The sequence below is a fragment of the Mercenaria mercenaria genome, unplaced genomic scaffold, assembly GCF_021730395.1.
Source record: "Mercenaria mercenaria strain notata unplaced genomic scaffold, MADL_Memer_1 contig_829, whole genome shotgun sequence".
NCBI lineage: Eukaryota > Metazoa > Mollusca > Bivalvia > Venerida > Veneridae > Mercenaria > Mercenaria mercenaria.
Genome location: NW_026463736.1, coordinates 6,010 through 33,995, shown reverse-complemented (window position 1 = coordinate 33,995; position 27,986 = coordinate 6,010). Strand labels below are relative to the sequence as shown.

General features: G+C 35.3%; 1 protein-coding gene across 1 annotated transcript; it reads right to left on the bottom strand.

Annotated features, from left to right (window-relative positions):
• Positions 1-8,840: 8,840 nt before the first annotated feature.
• On the bottom strand, positions 8,841-12,035 carry LOC123523239 (uncharacterized). The gene is made up of 3 exons (XM_045300955.2): positions 11,376-12,035; positions 9,277-10,470; positions 8,841-9,200 (listed from the first exon to the last, which is right to left on the bottom strand). The coding sequence occupies exons 1-3, from the start codon at positions 12,033-12,035 to the stop codon at positions 8,841-8,843; spliced, it is 2,214 nt and encodes a 737-aa protein (XP_045156890.1).
• Between the last annotated feature and the right edge of the window lie 15,951 nt (positions 12,036-27,986).

Below are 27,986 nucleotides of genomic sequence, written 5' to 3'. Positions count from 1 at the left end.
TGCAACTGAAATTGCCCTGTTCATCAAGTAACAATGGCCAAAATGGCGCCGATTTCCATTCAGGAATAACCAAAGTTCCTAAGCATTTATCGTGTTTTAACTTATTCAAACACTGAACGACTAAATTTGGTGGTGGTACCAACCAATTATTCTCCCCGGTCCATATTTGTGTGAAACAATCAACTGCTTCTGCACCAGGTACCCACCATCTTTAATTAAATCTGTCACATTTGTTATCATAATGTGTGGCAAACCTGTCGACTGTAAACACACCCAGGAGCAAAACCGGTGAGATATTCCACTTCCGGTGGAAACTTGCTACCTTTACACATACCTTGGAACATTTCCTCATGGTTCACTTCCGGGAACCCGGTTTTGTACGACGATACCTTTTCATGTAACGGAACAAGTGAGTACTGATAATAAAATGTCACTTCCTCAGACAAACTACCACAATTCTCCTTTGTAGAACCCTGTTCTATGTTTGTCAAAACATTTTGCTCACATCCGAGAGCAAAAACAGTGTAATATTCTACTTCCGGTGAAAACTTGCTATACATACCTTGGAACATTTCCTCATGGTTCACTTCCGGGAACCCGGTCTCATATGACGACACCTTTTCATTTATTTGAACACCTGAGGACTGGTTAATAAATGTCTTTTCCTCGGACAAACTACTATAATATGCATATGACTTTTCGTCTTTTCTCACGTATCCGCCGTATCCAACGACGCTAGCGCCCGTTACCATACTTAAACTAGCAGAAAATAACTGCTTCAATCGCTTACCTTTTTTGTTCTATGTTCTTACATTTTCTAGCCAAAACTGTAGCTCAGCCTGAGCCTGTTCGCTTACCTTAACAGTTGCGTTCCAACGTGCACGCCCTATAATACACTTGTATAAATCTCTGGTCTTCCGGCAGACTATTTTACCTACCACACTATATAGGGAAATTATTTGGCCTACAACTGCTGCTAAACATTTTACATGTATCAAGTCTAACTTGTCTTTTGACAATTGAAATAGAACTGACTTTAGTGACATTTCTAATCGAAGAATTCTTTCTTCCAAAATAAACATACAGTTAGATCTATAATTCAAAGTATGGCCTAACCAGCATACTATTTGTGAAGGGTTCCAACAACATTTTTCTTCCGCAAGTAAAAACCCCAAATCTATCAAAGAATTATGTATAAAATTACTAGACGACATGGCCTTTTTAAATTCAGCATGTCCCCCTACTCCATCATCCAAAAACATAATTACCCTGTGTCCTAATGATCTCCAGTGTTTAATCAACACTCTTAGAGTTTTCGTAAAAATATGCCCTGCGGAAGCAATTCCAAATGGTCATGAACTGTACACATAATGTCTTACAACTCCGTCATCAACCCGGGAAAATCCCAAATACGTAGTATGTTCAGGATAAATATCTATGTGGTGATAAGCACTCTTTAAGTCGAAAGTATAAACACATGTATTAAGGTCAAACGAACTTTCTGCTGTGTTTATGTCTTCAAATTTTATCTTAAACATATGCAAACAAGGATTTACATGCCTACAATCCAACACCAGCATGGGCTTTCCAGCCTTGTTATAAGCAACTGTGAGTGGATTTACCACAATTAGTTTTTCTAATACTTTCGATATTACCCTCTTTTCTAACAAAGACTTTATCTCCGTTCTAGCAAACGTTTTGTTTTCAAGTGCAGATCTATTGTTTTTCAAGTGCGCACTTTCTTGTATGTTCTTAAATGGTAATTTATATCCGTTTTCAACAACGTCTAAAATATATTGATTATTGCACACCCTGCACCATTTGTCTTTATTCTGCCTTAATCGGCCTACAGGTGAAATAGGATTTACTATACCTTTATCCGACATCTGGTCACTGCCTTCTTTCTCGGCCTTAAATAATGTTTCATTTATACTCAAATAAGCCTTTTCTTGGCACACAGTACCCTTGGTAAAGTCAGTGACTTTTACTGAGTCTAAAATCTCAAAATAACTACTTAACTTATTGTTCTGGTAAGAACTGTTCTGTGTACATTCATTTTTCCAGTGACCCGCCTTTCCACAGGAAAAACACAATCCGGGACACTGTCTGGTGCCCTGTGACGCCTGCGCAGATCCCGATGCCTCTGGACGCTTGTACGGCCAGTTGTATTTTCTAGGTTTTTTGGTCTTGTCTGCCTTAGCCTTCCTACTGGCACGAGCCTCCGCCTTATAAATACGTTTCTCATCGTCACTATCGCTAGCGATGGGATTAGCCTCGTATTCGCTGATCACTCTCTAACCCAAAGCCGACGTATCGGCCAGAAGCACTAATTTTTGTCGCTCTGGCTGAAAAAATAACCCTTTTTGTCAATTTTTACCATATTGATGTAAACAGACGCAAACAATATCCGTTTTCTTAATGTATATCCTGTGAAAACATGAACAATTATGACCTACATATATCAGATTATCACGGATAAGTGCATATCGCAAAAATTTACCTTGAATAATAGCCTCTTTTTACAGATAAATCCTCTGATTCCACGGCTGAATGAGCACCTTCTATCTTCTGTATAACTTTGAAATTTAATTTAAACTCTTCCTCATTACTGTTACGTTTAAATTTTGGAACATCTAAAACAGAAATAGCAGAAGAAGACTTGTCACTTATCTTAGCTATCATGTTGCTGATACTGCTCAGAAGCTCCCTGTTATTCAACTGTATAACATCTTTCACTTTTCCTTCGACGAAATTTGACATTTCTTCCCTATCCATCGTAAGGTTGACCAATGCTCAAAAGTAGAAGTGAAACAATCGAAGCCAAGCGTAGAACTGACTAACAACCGGGTTACCCGTACTAATTCCCGCCACGTACCACCTGACCAATCACTGATCACGTGATCCAACACATCAGTGATTCGCACAAATATTTGTGCTACACAACGTTAAGATATATGGTCTGCGGCTATACTCCGTAACGCGCAGAAATTTAAATTTTAATGGTATGCTCGCCCTGCAAAATGAAAAAAGAAATAAATAAAAAACATCATTTGAGAACATTATTTTTTTTCAAATTGTCATCGAATGTATGATGATCGGATAAAAAATAATTATAAAGTAAGAAAATCTGAGATCACGCATATGTTTCGTTTAGAAAGTAAGAAGTTATCGTTTTTTTTTTTTTTTGTTTTTTTATTTCGAATGTTACTGATGTTGGTTTCTGCTCTGACGCAACAAGCTAAAATGTATGGAATTTTAGATTATGTGACCTATCATATTGCTAACGAAAATTCGCCACAATCTTGGTTGTGCTCTATAGACAAGACTCTTACTGTCTTTATTGGATATGGAGTTAATTGTCTATTCAATAAATCTTTAAACTAATTATTTTGATGTTCCTGTAATTATTAATTCTTTATAAGCTTCCGGTATGATAAATTAATATGAATAAAATATGAATACAGACCTCTCCTGAGGCCATAGTCAAATATTCATATATCTCGAGGTGAATATTTGCAACATGCTGATACATTCATGCCTGATGGGACCTATCACACCTAAGGCGGACGGTCAGTCAGTGTTTAAGTTTAATAAGGGTACATCCGCCCTTCCAGGGGCAGTATAGCATTAGACCCCCGGTATATCGCCAGGCATACAGTTGAAGATAATTTTGGAAATCTGTGCTGAAGAAAATTTACCTGTACGCAGTTTCCGTAAAATATCAGCCAAAAAGTCCAAATAAATGGGTCACTGTCACGATTAATGAGACCATAAACGACGGAGATCCAAGAGGTGGTTGCAGACAATAAAGGTGAACTATCGCGTTGCTATAAATGCTAGCTGAAGAGAAAGGAAGTACAAGTGCACCGTTAAACTCTACCCTCCTATCACAGATTTTTCATATCACCCTCAGTCTTCGGAATGCAATAGGTATGAAGTGTGTATTGTTTTATTTACCTTTACCTACCTTCCTGGTCTCCAAACTGCGCATATTTAACATACGTAGCATGATAGTTTGAATTTAAACATGATGTAGTTAGTGTCAATGCATAACGAACGTATACACAAAGACCGGGAACTATCCTGTATCAGGACAATTTAATTCCAATTTAGATTACACGACATTTCAGGCGAAAGCTTGGAAGCAAATTAAATTACTTAGAATTCTTCGAAATAGCCAAGCATCGATGGAAGCTAACATTTGCCTTCACTACTCTGGTAAATGGCACTAAATACTAGACTACATTAGAGTTCAATTAATAATAAACAACTCTTTCTTTTATACAACGTGTCGGCTTTATTCGCCTTTATCAAGTATAAATGTTCTGAGATGATCACATCATATTTCGACCATGTTCATTGCTTACTTAATAATGATAATACGGATATGACGTTACGTTACTAAAGCATAAACGAACTATAACACGTCAAATAGGCCTAACCTTTGACTAGTAACAATACAAATCATTAATACAACAGTGATGACAAAGTCGTTATACCCATGACACATGGGTCTTTGCACCATAACACTTGGGTATATTTGCAAACGGCAGTAATTGTTTATAAACTGTGACAGTTTTCCACTATATATTTAGGCTACATTGTACAATCTATAAGGTTAAAAATCAAAATGATATATTAAAGACTGTGCAACATTTTAAAAGCTTTTGTTTTATTTAACGTAATTTACTATTATAAAATTTTAAAATCAATCTTAAGATAAAAATTATTCAGATACTGTAAATGTAATTACCTCCCTTTAATTTTTACGAAATATATTATAAACAATCTATAGACTAAAAAACTTCAGGAAATCTATTAAATATCTATCAAATATTTTTTTTACAAATCTGTTCCCCGCAAATAACTGCCAACTTCCCCCATATATATATATATATATATATATATATATATATATATATATATATATATATATATACACCCGTATTATGCATGGTCGTGTAGATATTGGTCCGTGATCACGTTCAAGTACCTTGGATGCCCGTGGGGGTCAGGGTGGGACATGTAAGGTCACCATTTGGTCTTCTAAGTTCCTGATTTGACCATATCTAATATCTAATAGGTTTTCGACAGGGTTCAAGCCCTTATTCCAAAGAAATAAACCTATATCATACATGTATGGGGGGTTTTGGCTATTGATTGAGAGTAGCCCTTGATGTCAGGGCAGGTCATATACGGCTACAAGGTAGTGTTCGAAACGGCTTTTTTGACCATGTCTGGAAGGTTTTCGACCCAGTTGGGTCCCTTTTGACCTAAACTTGTATCGCTTTTATACGGGTCCTGGCTACAGATTAAGACCATATTCATAAAACTGGGTGAGCCATAGGTGTTGTAGGTAAGGTATTGTAATTTATACTGAATTTCAGCTGATAATGGCACTATGTAAGATTTTGACCCATACAACCTAGGTACCTACCTAAGCTACGCCGTGAGAATTGCTCCAATGGATTCATTGGACTAAGTGAAGGTAGTGCTTGAGTTGTCAGGACTGTCTTGACTGCTCTGAACAGTTCATATATTGAGGGTATTACCGGAGTTTGACCTATGACCTTGACCCCTAACCGACCAGGTTCGAACCTGACGTGGCCTGTTTTCTCTAGATACTGGCTTGCCATTTACATCAAGGTATCATTTATTAAAATCGGACATCAGGTTATGAAAATATGACTCCTCCGACAAGGCCCATCCCTCTATTTGATATATGAAGTATGTATTTGTTCACGAAAAATGATATATTTTGAGACGGCCCTCCGACGAAACCGTCGGTGGTAAAACTACACAAGTTATATATCTGTTTAAACAATGTTTAGATTTAATTTATAAAAGTTATTTCATTAAAATGTCTTGTGTTTGGAACATTCTACAATTATTTGAAGTTAATGAAAAACACGGACTTTTCCTTACGGAAAAGTACGGAAATACAGCTTTTATCCTGGATTACAATCAGAGGAACAAATAAATGTTGTCTTTTTGTCACAAATTTTCAGATTTCGTCATTTTCTATCAAAACAAGCTTTTATTTGCAGTTATTTACCCAAAGTTGATATTTTATAAGCACTTTTTCCTTATTTTACAGCTAGTATTTTAAGTCAAAAATGGCAAAGTTCAGCAAATGTTCCCGACGGCGAACGTAGGTAATTAAAAGTCTTGCACAAACCAACAGTGCGATAAGCAAGATCTTATTTTCCTCGGGTGGTCCAACTCAGATGTGCCAAGCCTATAAGACTTGGTATTAATATTAACTAATGGTACGTTTTCTTTGTTGTCTAAAGAAACTTGATGTTGATAATTTATACCAAGTTTTATTTGATTTTTATGAGAACAGTAAAAGGAACTGAAAACGACAGTTATTCACTGTCAGAATTTGATGGTGGCCGGTGAGAGGCGTTACCAACGGTTAGGGAGGTAGTGTGCACCGCCTGACTACGGCTAATCTTTACCTTGGAAACTAGCACTTAATCGTTTCCTTATCTATTTTCGTGTGTGTATTTTTTTGTATTTTTTCTGTATATTTTTCACTGTAAATACATTATATACTTAAGCATGGTGACGTACTATTTACATCTAGATCAAGTAAAAAATGGTACTAGCAGCTTCTTCGCTTGGCGCTCAGCATTAAGGGGATAGTGCTAGGACTGGTCAGCCCGGTGTCAGTATAATGTGACTGAGTGGGGTATCATGCCACGTGTCTACGGCGTGATATTCCAGTGAGGCAGCACTATAAAGTTGGGCATTGTGCTCACTGCTACAAGTAGACACCGTCGTTTATATGACTGAAAAATTGTTGAAAAAGACGTTAAACCCGAACACACACACACACACACATCTAGATCAAACACACACCACAAACATTCTGTCTACAAATATAACTAAATTTGCACCGCTTTTCGTCAAGCTTGATCACATGTACGCAGGAATATATGATATACAAAATATCGCAAGTATTTCAATACTTATGCTCGGCCAGCACAAGCTTTAACCAACAACCATTCAAAACCAAACAATTAATCTGCAAAACTCAGAGCAAAATATATATTCGAACAATACACCACAAAACTGCAGAAAATCAATTTATACACCTCTAAAACTCAAAAGAACCCATCAACACACAAATTCAAACAACCAACCAAATTATAAACTTCAGATTCACAAAAGAACCAACAATTCTTACCGCCAACAACCAAGTATCAACTTCAAAACAAAACCACAATTAAACAACCAAACAATCAAAATATTCGCCGAGGAAATCAACAATTATGTACAATAAAATGTACGCCACCAATCTGCAACAAATAAATCAAGAAAGAAATCTTTCCTTCAAAAATCGAGCCACCAATTAACTCTAACAATAAAAATACTGCATGTATAACATGCGTCTTTCTCGCTAAAGCGCGACCAAAACTGATAAACTCTCACAATACTGTGTAAAATTCCATATACCTGTCAATACCTAATTATTTTGCCCACTCTCTCTCTCTCTATACTGCAGTGGTTATTTTATCAGCGAGGTTTAACAAGTTGTATAATGTAGCAACATGTAAATACAGATAAACCTTTTTCTCTCTGCTGTTATAGCTAGTGTACAATATATATCCCCCACTCAAGAAAACACTCAACTGTTTTCCAAATACAAAGAATAATTCGCCACTATCCCTTCAGGTATCCAGTCTACTCAGGTAATCTGCACAGACATTGTCTGTTCCTTTGACAGCCTCGATTCGGAACTTGTAGTTCTGCAAGAACAAGGCCCATCTCATAATGCGACCGCTTTCAACTTTACATTTTTGAATGTAGGTCAAAGGTGCGTGATCAGTTTGCAGTTCAAACTGTCGTCCATACAAGTACCTGTGGAATATCTTAACCATAGCTAGGCATTCCCTCTCAATTACTGAGTAGTTCTTCTCCCGTTTCAAAAGCTTCTTGCTTGTATATGCAATAGGAAACAATCCGTCATCAAACCTTTGTAGAAGGGCTGCTCCAACCCCAGTATCCGAAGCATCACACTGCAAGACAAACGGTTTGGAGAAGTCTGGCAAACGTAATATCGGCGCACGAGTCAATAATTGCTTCAATGTCCTGAAGGCGGTTTCATGTTCTGGCCTCCAGACTATTTTGTTTCGTTGACCTTTCTTCGAAAGGTCTGTCAAAGGGGCGGCGATCTCTGCGAAGGACCCGATGAATTTCCTATAGTATCCCGCCAATCTAAGGAATGACCTAAGTTGCTTCTTAGTTTCTGGTCTCTCAGCACTACGTATCTTGTCCAACTTATCGTCCTCCATTTGCATTATGCCGTCACTTACAACGTGGCCAGTAAACGAAATACTACCAAATCCAATCATACATTTTGATGGCTTTACTGTCAGTCTTGCTTCCCGTATTCTGGTGAATACATTTCTCAACATCATTACGTGTCTCTCCCAGGTTTTAGTGTGTCCAAGGACATCGTCGACATAATTATTTGCATCTTTGATTCCAGCCAACAACTTTCTCATCATTCGATTGAATGTTGCCCCAGAATTTACCATTCCGAATGGCATTTTTCTGAACTGGTAACTGCCTTCTGGAGTAGAGAATGCTGTCAAATGCCTCGACTTTTCTTCTATTGGTATCTGCCAATAATCTTTGGTGAGGTCAATCTTTGTGAAGTAGTTGTCTTCTTTCAACTTCGCCATAATATCTTCTACGTTACCCATAGGTTCCGTGTCGAACCTCGTGAAAGAATTAAGGCGTCTGATGTCTATACAAAAGCGGTTTGTATTATCTTTCTTCTTCACAAGAACAACCGGGGAGATGTAATCTGAATTTGCTGGTTCTATGACTCAAGCTTCAAACATATTCTTAACTTCGTTTTCAACGCTTTTTCTCTTTGCGTAAGGTATTGTGTACTGTCTAATACGTATCGGTGTCTCATCAGTCAAATCAATCTTGTGATCTTCAAGGTCGTTTGTCCCTGGTACATCAGTGAATATATCTTTAAATTCTTCAAGCAGAGCATACACTTCAGCTTTCTGCTCTCTAGACAACTGCTCATTTACACAAACATCTCTGTACGTCTCTGTACCACTGGTGTTTACTAAGTTCAGTAAACTCTCATCGTCAACTACACCAGTTTCACTTTCATTCTCTGCTTCTATAACTGCTACACTTGCACAGACCTTATCTTCTCTCTCCTCATATTTCTTCAAAAGGTTTATGTGATAAACACCTACTCTGTCGCCTATCTTCACTTTATAATCAAATTTGTTTACAACTTACAGCTACTTCAAATGGACCTTTCCACTGCAACATGAGTTTGTTGTGAGATGTAGGCAGGAGGACTAAAACTGTGTCTTCTTGCTCGAGACTTCGTGCTCTTGTCTTTTTGTCATAATGATGTTTGTATTCTACTTGTGCATTGCTGAGGCTCTCCCTTGCAATTCTGCACGTTTCTTCTAGTCTGTTCCGTAGATCTAGCACGTATTCATACGTGTTCCTTGTTTCTGGAACTTCGCTTTCTGTCCAAAGTTCCTTCAGTGCCTGCATTGGACCTCTCACTGTTCTACCATATAACAATTCAAATGGGGAAAATCCTGTACTGGCTTGTTGGACTTCCCTGTATGCGAATAATACAGCAGATCTATATCGATCCCAGTCTTTGGGTCTCTCTTGGCACATTTTCTTTAGCATACCTTTGAGAATTCCATTCATTCTCTCACAAAGGCCATTACATTTCGGGATGTAAGGTGTCGTAAACAACTGTTTAAGGGACACGAGTCTGCATACTTCTTCTATAAGTTGCGATGTAAACTGGCTACCTCTGTCGCTTAAAATTTCAGAAGGAAAACCTACTTTCGAGAATATGTCTAACAATGCTTCTGCAACATTTTCTGTCTCTATTCTTGGTAAAGCAACTGCTTCTGGATAACGTGTAGCATAATCAACTACTGTCAAGATGTAACGGTTTCCCTTTTCTGAAACAGGCGAAATTGGCCCAATCAAATCAACAGCAACTCGTTGAAATGGAGCATCGATGATTGGCATCTCACCAAGAGGTACCTTCTGAACTTTACCCTTCGGTACTGTTTTCTGGCAAATATCGCATAAACGACAAAACCTTGTGACGTCACTTGATATTCCTGGCCAATGAAAGCTTGACTGTATTCTGTCTACAGTCTTGCGAACTGAAAGATGTCCACCCATTATAGATTCATGTGCTAAGGACATTACACGCTTCTGGTATATCTTCGGGACCACTATCTGCTTGGTTTCTACTTTCTTATCGCCCTTCACTGTCTCAAATATCCTGTACAATACGTCTTTGCTTATCTCGTATCTGTACTTATTGCCACCTCTTCTCGACTTTATATTTTTCTTTTCGGCGTATCTCCATAGTCTGTTCAATGACTTATCCTCTGACTGTGCTTTCTTAAGCAACTCAACTGTTATTTCATCTTCTTTAATTACAGGTACCTTAAGGATGTACGAGCGAATTTTTTCTAACGTTAAGAAATTTTTCATACCCTGTGAGCTTGAAGAACATTAGTTTCTAAGACAAACAAGAGCAGAAAAAACAAAGGTCACCGAACTCGTTTTAATTTTATAGGGTATTTTCTTCACCCACTGTTTACGCATTTCTGAAATTTTGTAAAATTGAAAAAATGTTGGTACTTTATAAAACATATAATATCCCATTTAATCTTATAGGGCTTTCAGGTCTTACAGGTTAATATGAATATATGGTGATATCAGTATTATATAAGCATAAATGTCACTAACAAATCTCTTTAATTTTTACGTGTTGACATAATTACCCCACCCACTTTATTTTCAATGGAAAAAACGTATTTAGATCTACAAAAAAAATTCTGACGTTAAGATTTTCAAAATATTTTGCAGCATTAATGACACACAAAAATGCTTCAAAATGGAAAGAAAAAAAGTTGGGGTCACCGTGCATCTAAGAGATTTATTAAGAAAAAAATGTTAAAAAGTGGTGAATTTTGATATTTTTTGTTCTTTTTGTTTCAATTTATATTTTCTAGATAATATAAAGTGCTATCTTGAAAACTTTTATTTTCTTTATAGCTTAACATTATACGTATCAGTCAGAATAATATCAAAACCAAACCTGATCTACTTTAATAGATATTTGAAATTACCTACCCTTACCCCATTGTAAATCTTACGTCAATTTTCGGCCAAGAATAAGGGTGAATTTTTTTTTTCGCAAAAAGCATAATATATTTGGTTAAATGGTACATTATTAGCCATATTTTAATTATTTAGCATTAATTGTTGACAAAACTTTTGTTAGAAAGCAATATTCGAAGAAATATTTTTCAAAATGGCGGATATCCTGAAAAAAACGCTCGTACATCCTTAAGTGGCTTCATATGCTTTTTCTCCTTCTCTGCTTGTGCCCTTGTGACTAGAGCAGCTACATTTGTGTCAATTGTTTCTATCTTACTGGCATCACGACCAACCCATTTTTCATCTGGTTTATTTAGCATGCCACTGATGTTGCCTAAAACCAAATCACAAATTACGGTTTCTAAAACCATGGCCTCTATTCCATCCTTGAAGTATGGTGTGTCAATTCTAATCTGAGCCATAGGGACTAATCTGGCACGTCCATCTATTGCTATCATTATGCAGTTTTTCTTCAACATTTGATCTTCTGTAAGACACTTCTTTCTAACAACTGCTAACTCACACCCTGTGTCTCTAAGTACTTTAACTTCTTGGTCTCCGACATAACCCTGCTTCAAATCTAGCTGCCTTTCACCTTCTAAGGATTCAGTAGTACAACTACTAGTAATTACTGGAACTGAATTCCCATTAGCTAGCTTGAGCTTTCCCTTTTCTATGCAACCTTCGTATGAGCTTTGCGGAGGAAATGACATGCACATGCCCGATATTTTCTCATTTCCTGGTCTACCATCACGCTTATTTTCTGCCGGCCCCATGCGCCAATTCTTTGGTGACGGATCACGCCTATCGCGGTAACTACCACCATTTTGCCCTCTGTACCTCATCCCAGCTGCACCATATCGTTTTCTGTTTTGATCACGGCAATCTTTCGCAATGTGACCATCTCTGTTGCATATAAAACATGTGACTTTCTTATGCATTGCCTTATCATAGGACGGGGCTTTGGGCTTGGCGACTGAACTTGGTGTGGTGTAAATTTACTGGGGTTATTATTAGATTTGGGATTCTTACTGTACGTAATCGTACCGGCATGAGCTTCTATGTACTGCTCTGCCAGAGTAATGACGTCATTGCGGCTTTTAGGTTTCCTTTCTTTAAGGAAAAGCGCTAAGTCCGGTGAACAGGTTCTAGTAAACTGCTCTCTAATAATTAAGTCTTTCAACTTGTCGTACGTATCTGTGGCCTCCGCCATTTCCGTCCATCTGCTGACGTAACTATCAAGACGAGCCATGAATTGAAATACCGTCTCCCTTTGTTCTGGTTTACCTTCTATAAATTTAGCCCAAAAACCTTCTTCCGTAAGCAGGTATCTTTTAAGAACGGCTGTTTTTAATGCCTGATAGTCTGACGCTTGTTCCGGGGGCATTCAATGTATTTGTAACAAACTGACATACGGGCCTCAATGTATCTGTAGTGTATTGCATCACCTTTTTGTAAATTTTTGAGTTATTGATGTAAATGTCAGATCTTTCGCATGAAATACCTCTCATGTTTTTCTGTATTTCATAACTTAAATTTCCATGTAAATTTTATTAAATTCGGTTCAGTAATAAGAAAGTTGATATTTTATAAACTTCAGTAATTCATGTTTGTATCCTCAAAACCACTTTAACGGGCCTTAAATTGTCATATTCAAATCTGGGCCAAAGTACTCAGATTTTCCGGCTATATCGTGATTGCTTTGGAAATGCAAATAGTCAGAGTACACGCATATGTCCTGAGTCCCATGAAATTTAATATTTGGCGGGACATTACCCTACAAATAGACTGAACTAGATATGCCTAGAGCACATCACTTTCGACATTAGACGAATTTACGTCAAATTTGTCTTTTCTTGATAGAAAATTTATGCTCGATCGAGGTAGGAAATTTATTTGATAGATTTTTGTATAATTTTTGAATTACTATATTTTTTTAATAAATGTTTGTTCATTCTACAGGATTTTGCAATATTTATTTTTCGGCATGAGATTTTGGCTAGTTTCGGTATGTTAGGCTAATTGATTAAATTTTTCAGGCTTTTGTAAACTATTTCGAAAGAGGAATCTAAAATGTTTCGTTTGTATAAGTTGTAAGATTTGTACTGAAAATTGTGTAACATGATAATTGTAAAGTACTCTTTGTCATAAACATATGTCAAACATTTCGTTGTTAATTATGGAACGCCGTTACTGCATTGCATTGTAATGTATAAATCTATGTGGCAAGTCTAGTACCGTGTATGTAATATGTTATTGTAATTTGAAATTATTGTGTGCCAGTCTAAAGCGTATCGATAAAATGTCCGTTTTGTTGAATTGAAATTGATATTACCTTCATACTAGCTATTGTATATCGTTAAATTTGCATTGCATTAATTTGTAGTTGTAAATAATAGCTGCAGTTTATCATTTCCGTATCTATAATTTTTCATCATAAACTTTTCATATATTTTCCATACTTTAACTTTAGACTTTTAAGTAATTAATTTTAGAAATAATGGAAGTAATAAGTGACGTTTTTTAATCACGTGACGTATGAACTAAGTAGCACATATATTTTGTATAAGTAGCACGTATTATTTATGGGTGCGTACGGAGGTTTGATGTACCCAAAGGAACAGTTTTATACCCTTACTTATTTGTTTTGCTATGGTGCTTACCATATATTATATATTTTAGCTTCTTCCACCAGACGACTTTTACCTGGTGATGTCACGACCCGGAAGTACAATACCCGAGGTTATTTTATCTCCACTCGCCTGGATGTGATTTTCCCAGCGCAGAGCTTCGTCCCATGGTTTTGCCGTAACCCGCAAAAACGATGATTTTTGCCATCAACTGAAACAGCTCAGGGATGCAAACACCATTTTTGCAACATGTACAACGTTTCCTATTGCAGTTATCCCAACCCTTTTTCTGTTTCAATGTGTTCTTTGTGTCGGATTTATAATATATCTTCTGACTATCTTGAACTGCATGGTAGCACAGAAGAACGAGAATATCAGTGTCCTCACCAACAACAACAACAGTTTTTTCTGCAGCTAAATCTACTGAGTCAGAGCTACCAGAAGATCCGCGTCATCGGTAGCATTCAGTATCTCGCAGTTCTTTTGTTTTAGGTAATTACCAAGTAAGTCAATGAAGTTTTGCTTGTTCTCATTATTAGACAAGAAGGCTTCTTTTTTAGTTTTGAATGGGGTTCTACTATCAAAATGTATCTTCGTTCCAATAACTCCCTTTGCTCGCTGTGCATGTGTAACATCTTTTATCGAAAGACCACTGTACCCGTCGAAAATGATATAAGCTTGACCATAATTGTTCTCTACAAGATGTACATATTTAGAACATATTTGGTCAAAAGATTCCCCATAATTCCAAGGTATTCTATGCACTAGAGACCCGCCATCTAAAACATATTGTGGATTATCCACTTGAATGCTTTCAACGCCACAAGGACCAATTTTCCAAATTGCATTTGCTAATGAAGGTTTCTGTGCTTCTCTCAAGAGCCCAGACGAATCGAACAAAGCAGACGGATTAGCACAAAATTCATAGTCAAATAGGTCTTCAGTATTTTCTAAGGAACTGTCTGAGACGGCTACTAAACGTTGAAAAAGTAACTGAGGATCAATATGGAGTTCTTCACCACAAACTTTCAAACTGTTTTTTGTACCAGGTGTAACTGCTTGGTTTGTACATTTGAAACTATATTCAAGCACTTTGTTGTTTTCCATTTCATTCACAATTGTTTGACCGATCACTTTCGCTTTGTCTACATTCACGTTAGACTCGGCAACAGCACCAGTTTCAATATTTCTTAAACTTGAATCATCAGGGAAAGGATTTCGCTCGCGAAGGAAATAAGATATAATGAGACGGTCTGTGTTATTCCTTGCAATTCTAGATTCTGAAGACTTTATGCTGTTCACTGCTTTCAAACTTCTGTCCCGTGAACTCCTGAATAGCATTGGTCATATCAGCACACGCTGGCATGGAAAGAAGCCATTGAAACCTCTGAGCCTAGGACATTCCACGATCATAGGTCATTCCTCCAACAGATTTGACACTTCGCATCAGTACCTGTTCTATGATTAAATCGGTAGAAAGACCAGCCCAGTATCTATCGCTACGTCGGACAACATGGTTTCCTGTACTAAAAGCCTGGTGGATATCTGGATTTTTTCTGTGATTTCAGACAACTGCTGAAGATATATATAGCCAGATTTCAGTTAAAGATTGTGGCCAGCTGCTGCAAAATATGGTAGCATTTGCCGCATTGCAATAAGGTGGTCATTCCAGTTTCCCATTCTTTCAGCTGCTACAAATCGTTTCAGAATGTCAACCATTTCTATATACTGCAACTAAAGCTGTGCCGTTCTACAGTCGTTAAATTACTTCTTTGCATTTTCTTACTTCAAGTGCATGTCTTTTATAAAACTGTTATTGCGTAATTGGTCGGGCAATAACTGTTTTGACATAACCTCTTTCACAGTTTCTCGTTTATTGTCAATATTCACAGACTCAGCATTTGTGCTATATTCATCACCTTGTATATTATTATATTCATCAAAACCTGTTTTTTGTTCTTGAAGGTTGGGGAATGCTTTTTCTATCAGAAGTGAGTTTAAAACATCGTGTTCAAGAAAGTTTCCTCTAACTGCTCTACCTACTGCTTTCCCGGTAAGCATGTGCCCAATTGTGTTTGCAGCGTAAACAGTCCCAAGCAACTCAGCAAGTCCAGAATTTTCCATAAGTCTTCCAATGCGTCCCAAATAGCTCATTTCAGTATGACATCTCCCCCCCACTAGCCTAACAACAATACTCTTAATTTCACTTCCCTGTGGTTCGTTTATTACAATGTTTATTGCTTTCCAGTACAATAGTTGGTCAAATGTGATTATTGGTGTTGCACTTTGATGGCGACACTGAAGTGCTACAAATTTTAGGGTTGAGTATATGCAAGACATATCACTCGGATTCATATCGATCATCTGTAGAAAAATTACTGAAGATGTTCCAGGGTAACTACCACTTTGAACCATTTGCATAATACCAGACCACCCAGGTGACTGATGGCATAATGGACGTGCTACCTTAATGAGAAAATATAATTGCTCAGAAGCCTTATTTGTATGTTCTATATCTGTTAACTCCTTTAACTCAATGTTGTTCTCCGTTGCTTTGTAATGACTGATGTTTATTTTTCCAAGAGAAACAAGGTCTTCGTTTGTAGCATGTATTCTAGGAATGACATGTTTTTGTTCAATTGATGGTGTTACAGCTGCAATAAAGCCCATGCCGTGAAAGGCGTTGTAGCCATGAAGTGTTCCTATGATCAACATTATCGGCAACAAATTGCATAAACTGATCACTATATATTTTAATTTGGGTTCCTTGGGAAGAGGCGCTGGTTTCAAATCTTTGAATTTCATGATATGGTGAACAGAATCCCAGACTGTTCAGAATTTCTACGAGAAACTTTGACCCGAACTGGTGAATCATTTGAACACCCAAACCTAGTTGCAGGGCTGCAATAACTCCTCTTGGCATTGCAGCCTGTATAATAGATTGGCCTTTTGAAGATACTTTCCTTTCCGATTTTTTATTGTTAATTAACTCCATTAGAAACAGCTGAAGACTACCTGGTAAAAAGTCCATATTTATTTCCGCTGACATTACGTCTGATGAATCCGGGAATACATCCTTATCATATTCAATTGATTTTATGTCATTGAAAATTAGTTTCGCAGCAGTCTTTATTTATTTATTTTCTGATTCATTGTCATCCTTTCCTTCCCTTTGTAAAATGAATGTAAAATAGCATCAGCAGTACTTTTAAACGTGATAACGTTATGCTTTCCATTTAATTCAGATACTATAACCCTTCATGATCAATGACTTTCTTCTTCATATAGACAGCACTGTAGGCATCGTCTCCATACATTTTTGTAACAAAGTCTAAGATAGTTACCTGATCTGTCACATAAGCTTCAAAATCCTGGATAATTTCACAGAAAGCACTTTCAGCAAATTGTTTCGTCAATCTACCTTTTTTTGCTTTGCTGTGCTCTAATTCAGAAGTTTGATACTGTTTAGGAACAGTTAATTTACTAATAAAAGAATCATTATTGACTATAGAAGAGGTCATATGTTACACAGTTTGATGAAAAAAAAATGTTGTGACAAAAAAAACAACGAAAAATCACTTTATAGAATGAGCAAAACAGTTTTTGTAAAAAAACCGATTTTTCGAAATTTTGTCCCAAATTAGCTTCCGTAGTTACAAACAAATTGACGTGCCACTGAGTCAATAATTTTCCAGATGATGTTGGCGGAAAATGTATGTATTACTGAATACTTTTACGTCTAACTAGATATATTTTAGAATACCTTTTCTTCACCAAAGTTAGAAGATGATCTTGATAGTAAATACAAAGAATTTAAGACATCGAACCGCGAAAACGGGTTACACGTTTTGACATATGAAAGTGGATTTCTTTGTTATTGCTATTTCAGCTATAAATAGCATATTCATCACACGAGATCATGCATATACAGTACATAGGTAATAAAGGAATAAATACTTATCCTCAAAATCCACATCTATCTTCAAAATATGTAAACATTGTCCGTTTATCTTTTGTTTACATCACACGGACAACAACCGGAAGTTACGACAAGTCAAATATTCACTGGTATGGTGTACAATAGATCACTCCTTACAAAATATGCTTTTAGTAATTTTCAAACTTGATTGATTAGGAATTGGCAATGATTATTTTTGGGGATTTTTATTTGGTTAGACATACAGGTTTAAACTAACATTTAATCGAAAAACATTTTGTGAAGGAATTAGTTTAATGCGAAAATTTAAAATAACCAGCCTACAGCAGCTTTCTTAAAATCGAAACCTCATACAACAATCAATTCTAACGCAATGGATTCAAAGTTTTCTTAGAAATCACCGAAACGAATGAACTATTGCCTTCATAAATTCACTCTATATTCAATATAAATAGCCGCCGGTTTCTTTTTGCCACGCCGGTATTTGGCAAATTCAGCCCATATTTATACGCGCTTTACAAAAATGAAAATTGCCTTAAATTGTTACATTAACCCACCTATTTTAAAGTTAGTATGTTTTGATATGATATCATTACTAGTTTTTTGTAAATCAGTACGAGAAAATTACATTTGCCATAGCAAAAGCGGTTCTGCCATGGCAAATCGGTCTTTTGCCATGGCAAAATAATTTTGCCATGGCAAGACAATTCGTGATTTTGCCATGGCAAAATTGCCATGGCAATTTTTTTTTCATTTCCTTAAAAATTGATTTTAACTATTTCCAAACGAATGTTTTGGTAGAAATATGTTGTTTCATATCGATAACTCAGTTTTTTTTATTTTGCCATGGCAAAAACTGGCAAGATTTTACCATGGTAAGTTTGCCATGGCAATTAATTTATTTTTTCAAATATTTTAAAGGAAGTTTGATAATTTTAGTGATTATGAAATACAATACTGGCAGGAAAAGAGAAGATTTTAGATTTCTTGTGTTGGCACATTTAAATCAGCAAGCACAGAATCTTGCTACATAGATTGTTTCACCATTACTGGGATAAATGCTGATTGATTTTCAGCGGCAAGAAGTAGTTTTTACATCCTTGTTTTAATGAATGAAAATGTATGAAATGTATTTGTAATATTACATAACGGTCATCGTGTGCCATATATTTTTCTATTTAGAACAATACAAATATTACTTAAATTACAGAACATATCTATTCATCAAATAAGTAAGTTTCTTTCGTTTATGAAATACGATATTAGTTATTATCATAGTATCTTGATCTTTGATGTTATATATGACTCGAGAATTTTAGCAGGCTTGGATAATCTAAGCCGCGCAAAAATAGAAAAAAAAATATCCGAACAAAACTGTTTAGCGCTTTAAAGTTTTTTTTTATATTCTTGATGTGCATTGAGGTACTTAAGCATTCAAGACATCATACAGCGATTTTAATGACGAATAGGAAAAATGTGTATCAGATTTTCCCTTGCACATAGGTTTGTGCAACATATGCTATGTTACAAAAACCCGTAGAAAGTCACACACCAGCGGAACCGGTTATAGGTTCGATGCCCGGTCGCGTCATACCAAAGACGTAAAAATGGTACTAGAAACTTCCTCACTCGGCGCTCAAGACGGTAGTCTTAGGACTTGTAAGCCGCGCAAAAATAGAAAAAAATATCCGAACAAAAATGTTTAGCGCTTTAATGATTTTATATTCTTGTTCTGCATTGAGGTACTTAAGCATTCAATACATGATTGTGAATACAGCGATTTTAATGACAAATAGGAAAAGTGTGTATCAGATTTTCCCTTGCACATAGGTTTGTGCAACATATGCTATGTTACAATAATGAGCATTTTGCAAAACCCGTAGAAAGTCACACACCACCGGAACCGGTTATAGGTTCGATACCCGGTCACGTCATACCAAAGACGTAACAATGGTACTAGAAGCTTCCCCACTTGGCACTCAAGACGGTAGTCCTAGGACTTGTTAGCCCGGTGTCAGTATAATGTTACTGGGTGGGGTATCAGATCACGTTTTTACGGAGTGATATTCTAGTGAGGCAGCACTATAAAGTTGGGCGTTGTGCTCACTGCTACATTTTTTTTAATTTTTCATAAAAAGTGATTTTAACTATCTCCAAACGAATGTATTGGTAGAAATATGTTGTTTCATATCGACAACTCAGTTTGTTTTGTTTTTATTTTGCCATGGCAATTAAGTTATTTTTTAAAGGAAGTTCGATAATTTTAGTGATTATGAAATACAATACAAGAGAAACAGAGAAAATTTTAGATTTCCTATGTTGGCACATTTAAATCGACAAGCACAGAATCTTGCTACAAAGATTATCTCACCATTGTTGGGATAAATGCTAATTGATTTTCAGTGGCAAGGAGTAGTTTTTTACTTCCTTGTTTTAATGAATAAAAATTGATGAAATGTAATTGTAATATTATATAACGGTGATCATATGACATATATTTTTTCTGTTTAGAACAATACATATATTTCTCGAATTACATGTATAAAAAGTAAGTTTCTTTCGTTTAATACGAAATACGATATTAGTTATTATCACAGTATCTTAATCTTTGATGTTATATATGACTCGAGGATTTTTTCAGGCTTGGATAATCTAAGCCGCGCAAGAAAAGAAAAGAAATCCGAATAAAAAGGTTTAGCGCTTTAAACTTTTCTTTCAATCTTTATCTAAATTTAATTGCGAACATTGAGGTACGTAAGCTTTCTGGAAGTGATTGTGAATACATCAATTTATAATAATGAAAAAAAAAAAAATGTATCAGATAGTTTTATGCAACATATGCTATGTTACTTGATATTTCACTGACACAAACAAATTTTCTTTTTATTTCATGTGTAAAACTCTATTTTGTTGGGTAATTTATAAAATGTCCCAAATCGAGGAAAGGTCAGCAGAAAGCATAACCCAAATGACGTCATTTTAACGACGTCATCGTCATTATGGTCTCCTGTATTCATAACGCTTGGTATACAATTTGACTTCAATCGCGGCGGAGGACCGGAATTAATTCGGCAAAAACAGTGAAAAATAAAAATGATAATCTACCCGTAGAAAGCCGCCCACTGGCATATAATGTCGTTCTTGTCGCCGTCAGTGACCCCGCATTATTATTACGTCACTGTCGTACATTTAATTCAGGGATACGTATCGATGGCAGATAGCTAGCATTTGTTGGGAAGTTTAACGTGTCAGGCAAGCGAATTTTAAGTGCATCGGTGCAATTTTAGTTGAATTTATATGAAATTATTATTAAATGACAATACTTAAAGACAGAGACTATTTTGCGGAGAGATAGAGCTCATAAATTGTTGTTTATGAATGGCAAGGGAAAACTTTAGTTGACAAATCGAGCTATGTCCTACACGTTCGGCTGGGAATCATTAGTGATTAAGTTGGTTTTTAGGCATGACCAAGTTATTATTATTATTATCATCATCATCATTATTATTATTATTATTATTATTATTATCATGATAAACACGTTCAACGGCGCTTTACTAAAGAAACGCAGACACACAGGGCGAGAAATTTGAGACAATATACTTTCGAGTTTAACAAGTTATTAAAGATTTCTGTCTACATTTTTCAAGATATTCTCTAAATATTTGCATGCTCCATGTGAATTTCTTTAACATAGCATCGTTATGACGTTACGCTTGGCGTAATGATTTTGACGTACGATCTGTGTATGTTTCGAATAATAATAAACAGTTTCAGTCTTCTTTGTTTAGTATGGAAATAAATCGGGTCGTGTTAGAATGTGCTATATAACGAATGTGACGGTAATATAATGACCATATTTATTTTTACAAGTATCAAAACATGTGTATTTACGTCAATTTATAGGATAGAAATATGTATTTTCCACAAAGCAGCGGTCCCACATATATATGATTTTTCACTGAGGAACTGACGTATCCTGCATTTAACATACGGCCCAAAATATACGCTAACTTACTTTAGCACCATTTACTGTCGTACTAGCGTTAAATGTCACAGGTACCGTTAAACGTCGCAAGAATGAAATTAAATTTTGCATCCACCGTTAGCAAACGTGTTGCCGCTAAATTATCTGCCACTATAAGTTGCACTTTTGACATTAAATGTCGCAAGAATTTGTACACAGATATATATCGTAACATGAACGTTTAATGTCGACAATGCCTACTGAAAACTAAAAGACATGTATTTATAATCAATTATGTAATAGGCTTGGATCTTCAATAATATAATAATAGTAAAATAATGCGGTATTAGCTTTAAGCCCAACGGAAGTTATATGTTCTATTACATGTATACTTTCTGAAGGCAGCAGTCTTAACATGTATAATTATCTATATTCTACTTTCTTGTACATATTGAAAGACGAGGACCTTGCTCACATTGCCTTTATAGATGGCTGTTTTGATAGAGGGTCACGCAAGAAAAAAGTGAAATTATTTTGAAATAGGGACAGTGTTTTTGACAGGGAGATGTTAAAGTTTCCACTTAAATGATACGGGATGGTAATGTCGTGTATTTGAGGCGTGTGGTAGGAATGGGGTAAAGGTGGGGAAGGGAATGAATGAATAATGATAATATTGTTTTTATTAATAATGATACAGGAATATAAAAAATGGTAAAGAACTATTTTTAAGGAAAACAGAAATTGATTTGTGGGGTGAGGGTAGATGACAAAGGGATCAATTTGGAAAGGTAGAATGATAATGTGATTCTAGGAGGCAATGCCAAGAAACTAAAGATATGCAAAATATCAAGGTACACCGCTCGGTATTTGAAATAGTGCAATGAGGACAACACATGATCTTCAGCTGGATAGTCGCCTTATGACATTTACTAAAATTTCAACACAGAATTAGAACCCATGATCACTTGGCAGGACATCTTTCGTTTTCCACAGCTTCACTGGTACACAGGAATACTTCATGGACAGATTTAAGTCTCATTTGTGCAAAATCGGTGCAGTTTACACTTCTTGCATGTCAATCAGTTTGCCAATGGTTGTCTATCAACATATTAGAGTGTGATCCCTCTGTGGCAAGGTCTTTCTATAACGCATATATCATACATTTTTTCAGTAGATATGAGGTGTGAAGTGATCGAGACGTGATTTCGTGCGTTCGAATTAACATGTCGAGTGCTGGAGATAAACTGTCATGCTCTCATAATGGGATGTTGTGCGATTGAAATAAGAAGTCTTGCGCTCAAAATATAATGTCATACTGTCGAGATAGATGTCGACACTCGTATATAAATATCATACAGCAGCGTGTGTGAAATTGAATTTGTCAACCCGAGGGCAGAATGTCAACCGAGGCGAATGCCGCGTGGTGACATTCTGTTTCGAGGTTGACAATACCGGTGTCACATAAGCTTCCATATAGTATTTGTTTTAATATACCGGACAAACTTTTGTACAAGATGTTTTAAAATGTTTTTAATTAATTTAATTTAACAGTTTTATCTTTAGCGCGGTTATTGCCTGTGCACACACTGAATAGTGACGTTACTAATATAATTATGTGTACAAGGGAGGCAATCATATGGCTAAAAGATGAGGTTATATAGCAGTTATTCGGACAATAATGTGCTTCCATGATGTAGTCGAAAGAAGTCCCTGATAAATAGATCCTCGTTTTTCCATTTTTCGCGCATTTGCGCGTAAATCAGGGGCCAAATTGGCATTCACTTGTGAAATGAATTTTACATAAAATAGTACACTTTTCATGCTAGTATTTGCATGATTTCGAGTTGTTTACTTGAAAAGGAAAGTAGAGTGTTTATTCTGAGGACCGCATCAAATTATAAAGATTATGACTCTCTGACAAGGCCCATCTCTCTATTTAATATATGAAGAAGTATGGATATTTTCACGACAAATGATACATTTTGAGACTGTCTTCCAACAAAACCGTTGGCGGTAAAAAAGAGATATAAAAATTACTTATCTGTTTAGATCATGTTAAGGTTTAATTCATAAAAGTTATTTTATTAACTTGTGTTTGGAACATTCTACAATTATTTGAAGTTAGTGAAAAACACGGACTTTTCGTGTGGAAAAGTACGGAAATACAGCTTTTTTTCCTAAATTACATACAGACGGACGAACAGATGTTGTCTTTTTGTCATAAATTTTCAGATTTTGTCACTTTCTACCAAAACAAGTTTTTATTTGCAGTAATTTACCCATAAATAAATATTTTATAAGCACTTTTCCTCATTTTACGGCTAATATTTAAGCCAAAAATGGCAAAGTTCAGCAAATGTTCCCGACGGCGTGTCCGTCGGAGAAGAAAATTGTTTTTCATATTCGATTAAACAATATTTTCAACTACTTATCAAAAGAATTGTCAGTTTGATACCTTACTTTTAACGCTTTTTACAATAAAATGAAATTAATATTTTTTCGAAAACAGATTAGCATTATACAATCCCTATAGCAAGTCTGCAGATCGTACAGACGGACAAAACTTACCTAAGCTATTTATTTCCATAGAAATAATTGATATTCACCAAAGTGTGTTGCTTTAGAGCCTAAGTTGATGTAAAATCCTTTTTTGTAGGAAAAATAAGGTGTATTTTCATGCATTTTTTCTTTTTTACATCATGACACCCATGTTCGAGCCCAAACGACCCTTAGGGTTGCGTTGGAGCATTGCGCTATACTTTTTTGAAATAGTTCCATAGTAGTTCTACAAATGCATGTAACTTTTATTAAGATACCTTAAAATACTTGAAAATGACCGATTTTTGAAAAAAGGAATATATTAACAACATTTAACCTAAATTACCTGGACATGTGACAATTCCTGTCGAGTGTCATTGCCCGTTAAACTTTAAATCTTCAATCTTGAATCCCGTTGCCGTGTGTCGCATTGAATGTCGTGTGTCGTGGTTAATGTTGTGTGTCGTTGTACATTGTCGTGTGTCGCGGTTAATGCCGTGTGTCGCGTTTTCAGGACAACACACACTCAAATGTTAAAATGTCGTGTGTTCTTGTACATTGTCGACCGTCACGTTGAATGTCATGCGTCGTGTCGTGTGTCGCGTTGATTGTCGTGTGTCGCCCTCAAAAAAAAATTACTTCGACATGCGACAATTCCGCTACATTTGCGCTATATCATGTCGAGTGTCGTTGTTCCATTACCAACTTTTAGTAATATCGATCTATCGGAAAATCGATAAATTTGCCTATATAAATAAAGAAGGAAAAAATTACTTAAACTTAAATAGAAAAAGTTCTATTTGGAAATCAAAAATTCGATACCCCACAAGTTAAACTTTAATTTATTCCGGATATTATGAATATTTTTTTTTTTAAATATTTTAATATTTGGTTGGTCCTTTTTGGCTTTAAATAGACCCACCTCAGTTCATATAGACTCTGTAGGAAACGGGTAAAAAAACACTTTTTCAAATATAACAGATAAAATGAGATATTTTCCGCAAATAATCAAAAAATCGATACCCCTAAAAATGTAGAAAAATTATTCAGTTTTCGTTATGTGAAATTTGTTTTAAATTTAATAATTGTTTGTTTGGTCCTTTTTGCACTTTAGTGTGTACAGTGAACATTTCTTAAAAAAATCCGGCTTTTTCCGCCGTTATCCGTAAGTACTCGGAAGCTGTTACGGAAAATATTGTCGTCTGCTAGCCTTACTTTGTCGGTACAAATTGCTCAAAGCCGATGAATATTAGGCAACTTCACATTAACAAAAAAGAAAAGAAAAAAAAAAAAAAACAACTGAGATTGTAATTAGACAAATTAAAACAAATTAATTGTTGAACTCAGAAACGCCGAAACCTATACCCGCTGTCGTTTAAAATAACCCTATGGAGGATTTAATGTTTCAATTCGCATTAAATATACAAATGCTTTTAATTTTCATCGCAAAAAATACTTAAAGCAACTAATTCTCATGTGTTTCCGTAAAATATAGTCTGTCAGTAATTTAGTTTCAAAGCATTCTTAAATATGGGAGACAATCAAAATCCCCTTGATCAAAATCCCCTAGACTGAAAAATGACAGGGTGTTACAAAATCCCCTTCATACTTTTGCAGGGGGTATCATAATCCCCTCTGTGATATTTACTTATTTCATCAAGTTCAAATACAATTATACACAATTTAAAAGTCTATTGCATAAAGCACGTAAATACAATGCCTTTAGCAAACATAATTTAATTTGGAGCACTGATATCTATATATCTATAATGAAAATCACAGAGGGGATTATGATACCCCATGCAAAAGTATGAAGGGGATTTTGTAACACCCAGTCATTTTTCAGTGGAGGGGATTTTGATCAAGGGGATTTTGATATACACTCCTTAAATATACCGATGATTAATTTCCAGATACCTATATTATTTTTTGCCGAACGATCTGGAGACTTTTTTTTATTGCCGCAGCGGTTCGGGTCCGAGCTCCGACGCGGTCATGTTTTTTTCTTCATATGGAATTTTTTTTAAATAATTTTGAACAAATATCATTTTCTATTATTCATAATATGCCCAAACTTAATCTAAAAGAAACCTTGATGATTGAAAATTCTGCTCTTTCCAACCCCCTTTGTATATAATTATTTTTCTGTTTTCAAAATTAAATGATTTTTTTGGTACATTTTTAAACATTCGTTAAAAAAATTGCGATTCTATTATTTGTTTTAGCCCCAAATTCCCACTATCACATTAAGCTTTAAAAATGATTTAATTGTAAAAATATTTTAAAAATCCCCTTTTGACTTTTATTGTGTATTACAATTTTGCGGGGGGTAAACAAACCGGGTCGGTTGTTTCAGGGGGTCAAAAAAGATATGTTACCCTCACTATAAAGATAGGTATTTTTTATGGATTTAGGGTTTTGCGTTGTAATATATTTTTCACTTTTTCTGTTTTTAATTGTCTTTTCCCTTTCTTTCAGAATTTTTTTTTTACGTTTTTTTTACCCTGACGAAGGGAAGAATCAGCAAAAATTGGGAACCAAAAAATTTAATGGGAAAATATTTATAGTAAAGACCCTGGCCCAAATTTCACAAAAAAATTTAATTTTATTACTCGTTAAGTCTGCTATTCAAAAATTGAGATATTGATGAAGTTTTTTCTTTTAATTTGATTTTTTTCCTCAACAATATACTAAAGTTAAAGATACTATGGAGTGTTTTTTTCCCAGAGTACTTATTCAAGTCCGAAAATTTTGGCACATATAAAAATTTACCCTTACCATGTAAATTAAAATAATGAACTTGTCTGTCTTTCATTTGGACAGTGCATTAAGTATGAAAAGGGTACAACCAAAACTTTTCGGGGAATGGCAGAAGTGCAGTCGTGTTCAGTCTGCCGATTGCAGGCTGATCAGATCTACCTGATGCAAAGGAAAAACCCAAACGGCCAGCAATAAGGGTTAATATTTCCTTTTAAAATATAAGTCAAATTTCTATACTTTTCTTTTTTTCTTAAAGCGACTGGCCCCTCCAGATTGTTCGAAAACAAAAAACCTTCAGATATCTTAAAAAAAGGGCTTATTTCTTATGAAGGCTTAAAAATTTAAATTTACTGAAAACTTTATGTTACGGAAAAACCAAATTTGCTTTTTTTTATCCCCTTTTAGGGCCGAAATCAAAAACGTTAGTGCTTTAGTTTTTGAAAATTTTTTTAAAAAAAGTCTTTTTAAAGGTTCTATATTAAAAAGGAAAAGCGCGTATAGGGGGAAAAAATACCTTTCTAAATATTTGATAACACTTATTTTTCTGAATATTTATTTCATTAAAACGTTTCTGGCGTAAATATTTCTTTTCTGTACCAGATATAGTTATTAAATTTTTCATGTATTAAAAAAAATTAAATCTATTTTTCGAGTAAAAAATGTAAGTTTTCTAAATATTTTAGATAAAAATTCATATTTTAAATTTTTACTTTTTTTGACAATTAATAAAGTATTATAAAAAATTTTCGACTTGTTCCGATTTTCATTTAAAAATTTATTAATTCATTAAGTATACCGCTTTTTTGGTTTTAGAGATTTACAAAAATTTGGCAAGCTTTGTCGTGTGTCGCGCCCAAATTTCTACTCAACTTTTTTTCCAAACCCTAGGCGCAATGAACATTCAATTTAAAACGTCGTTTGTCTTTTACTTTGTTGCCCGTCCGGAAATTTTCGTGGTCGTTTC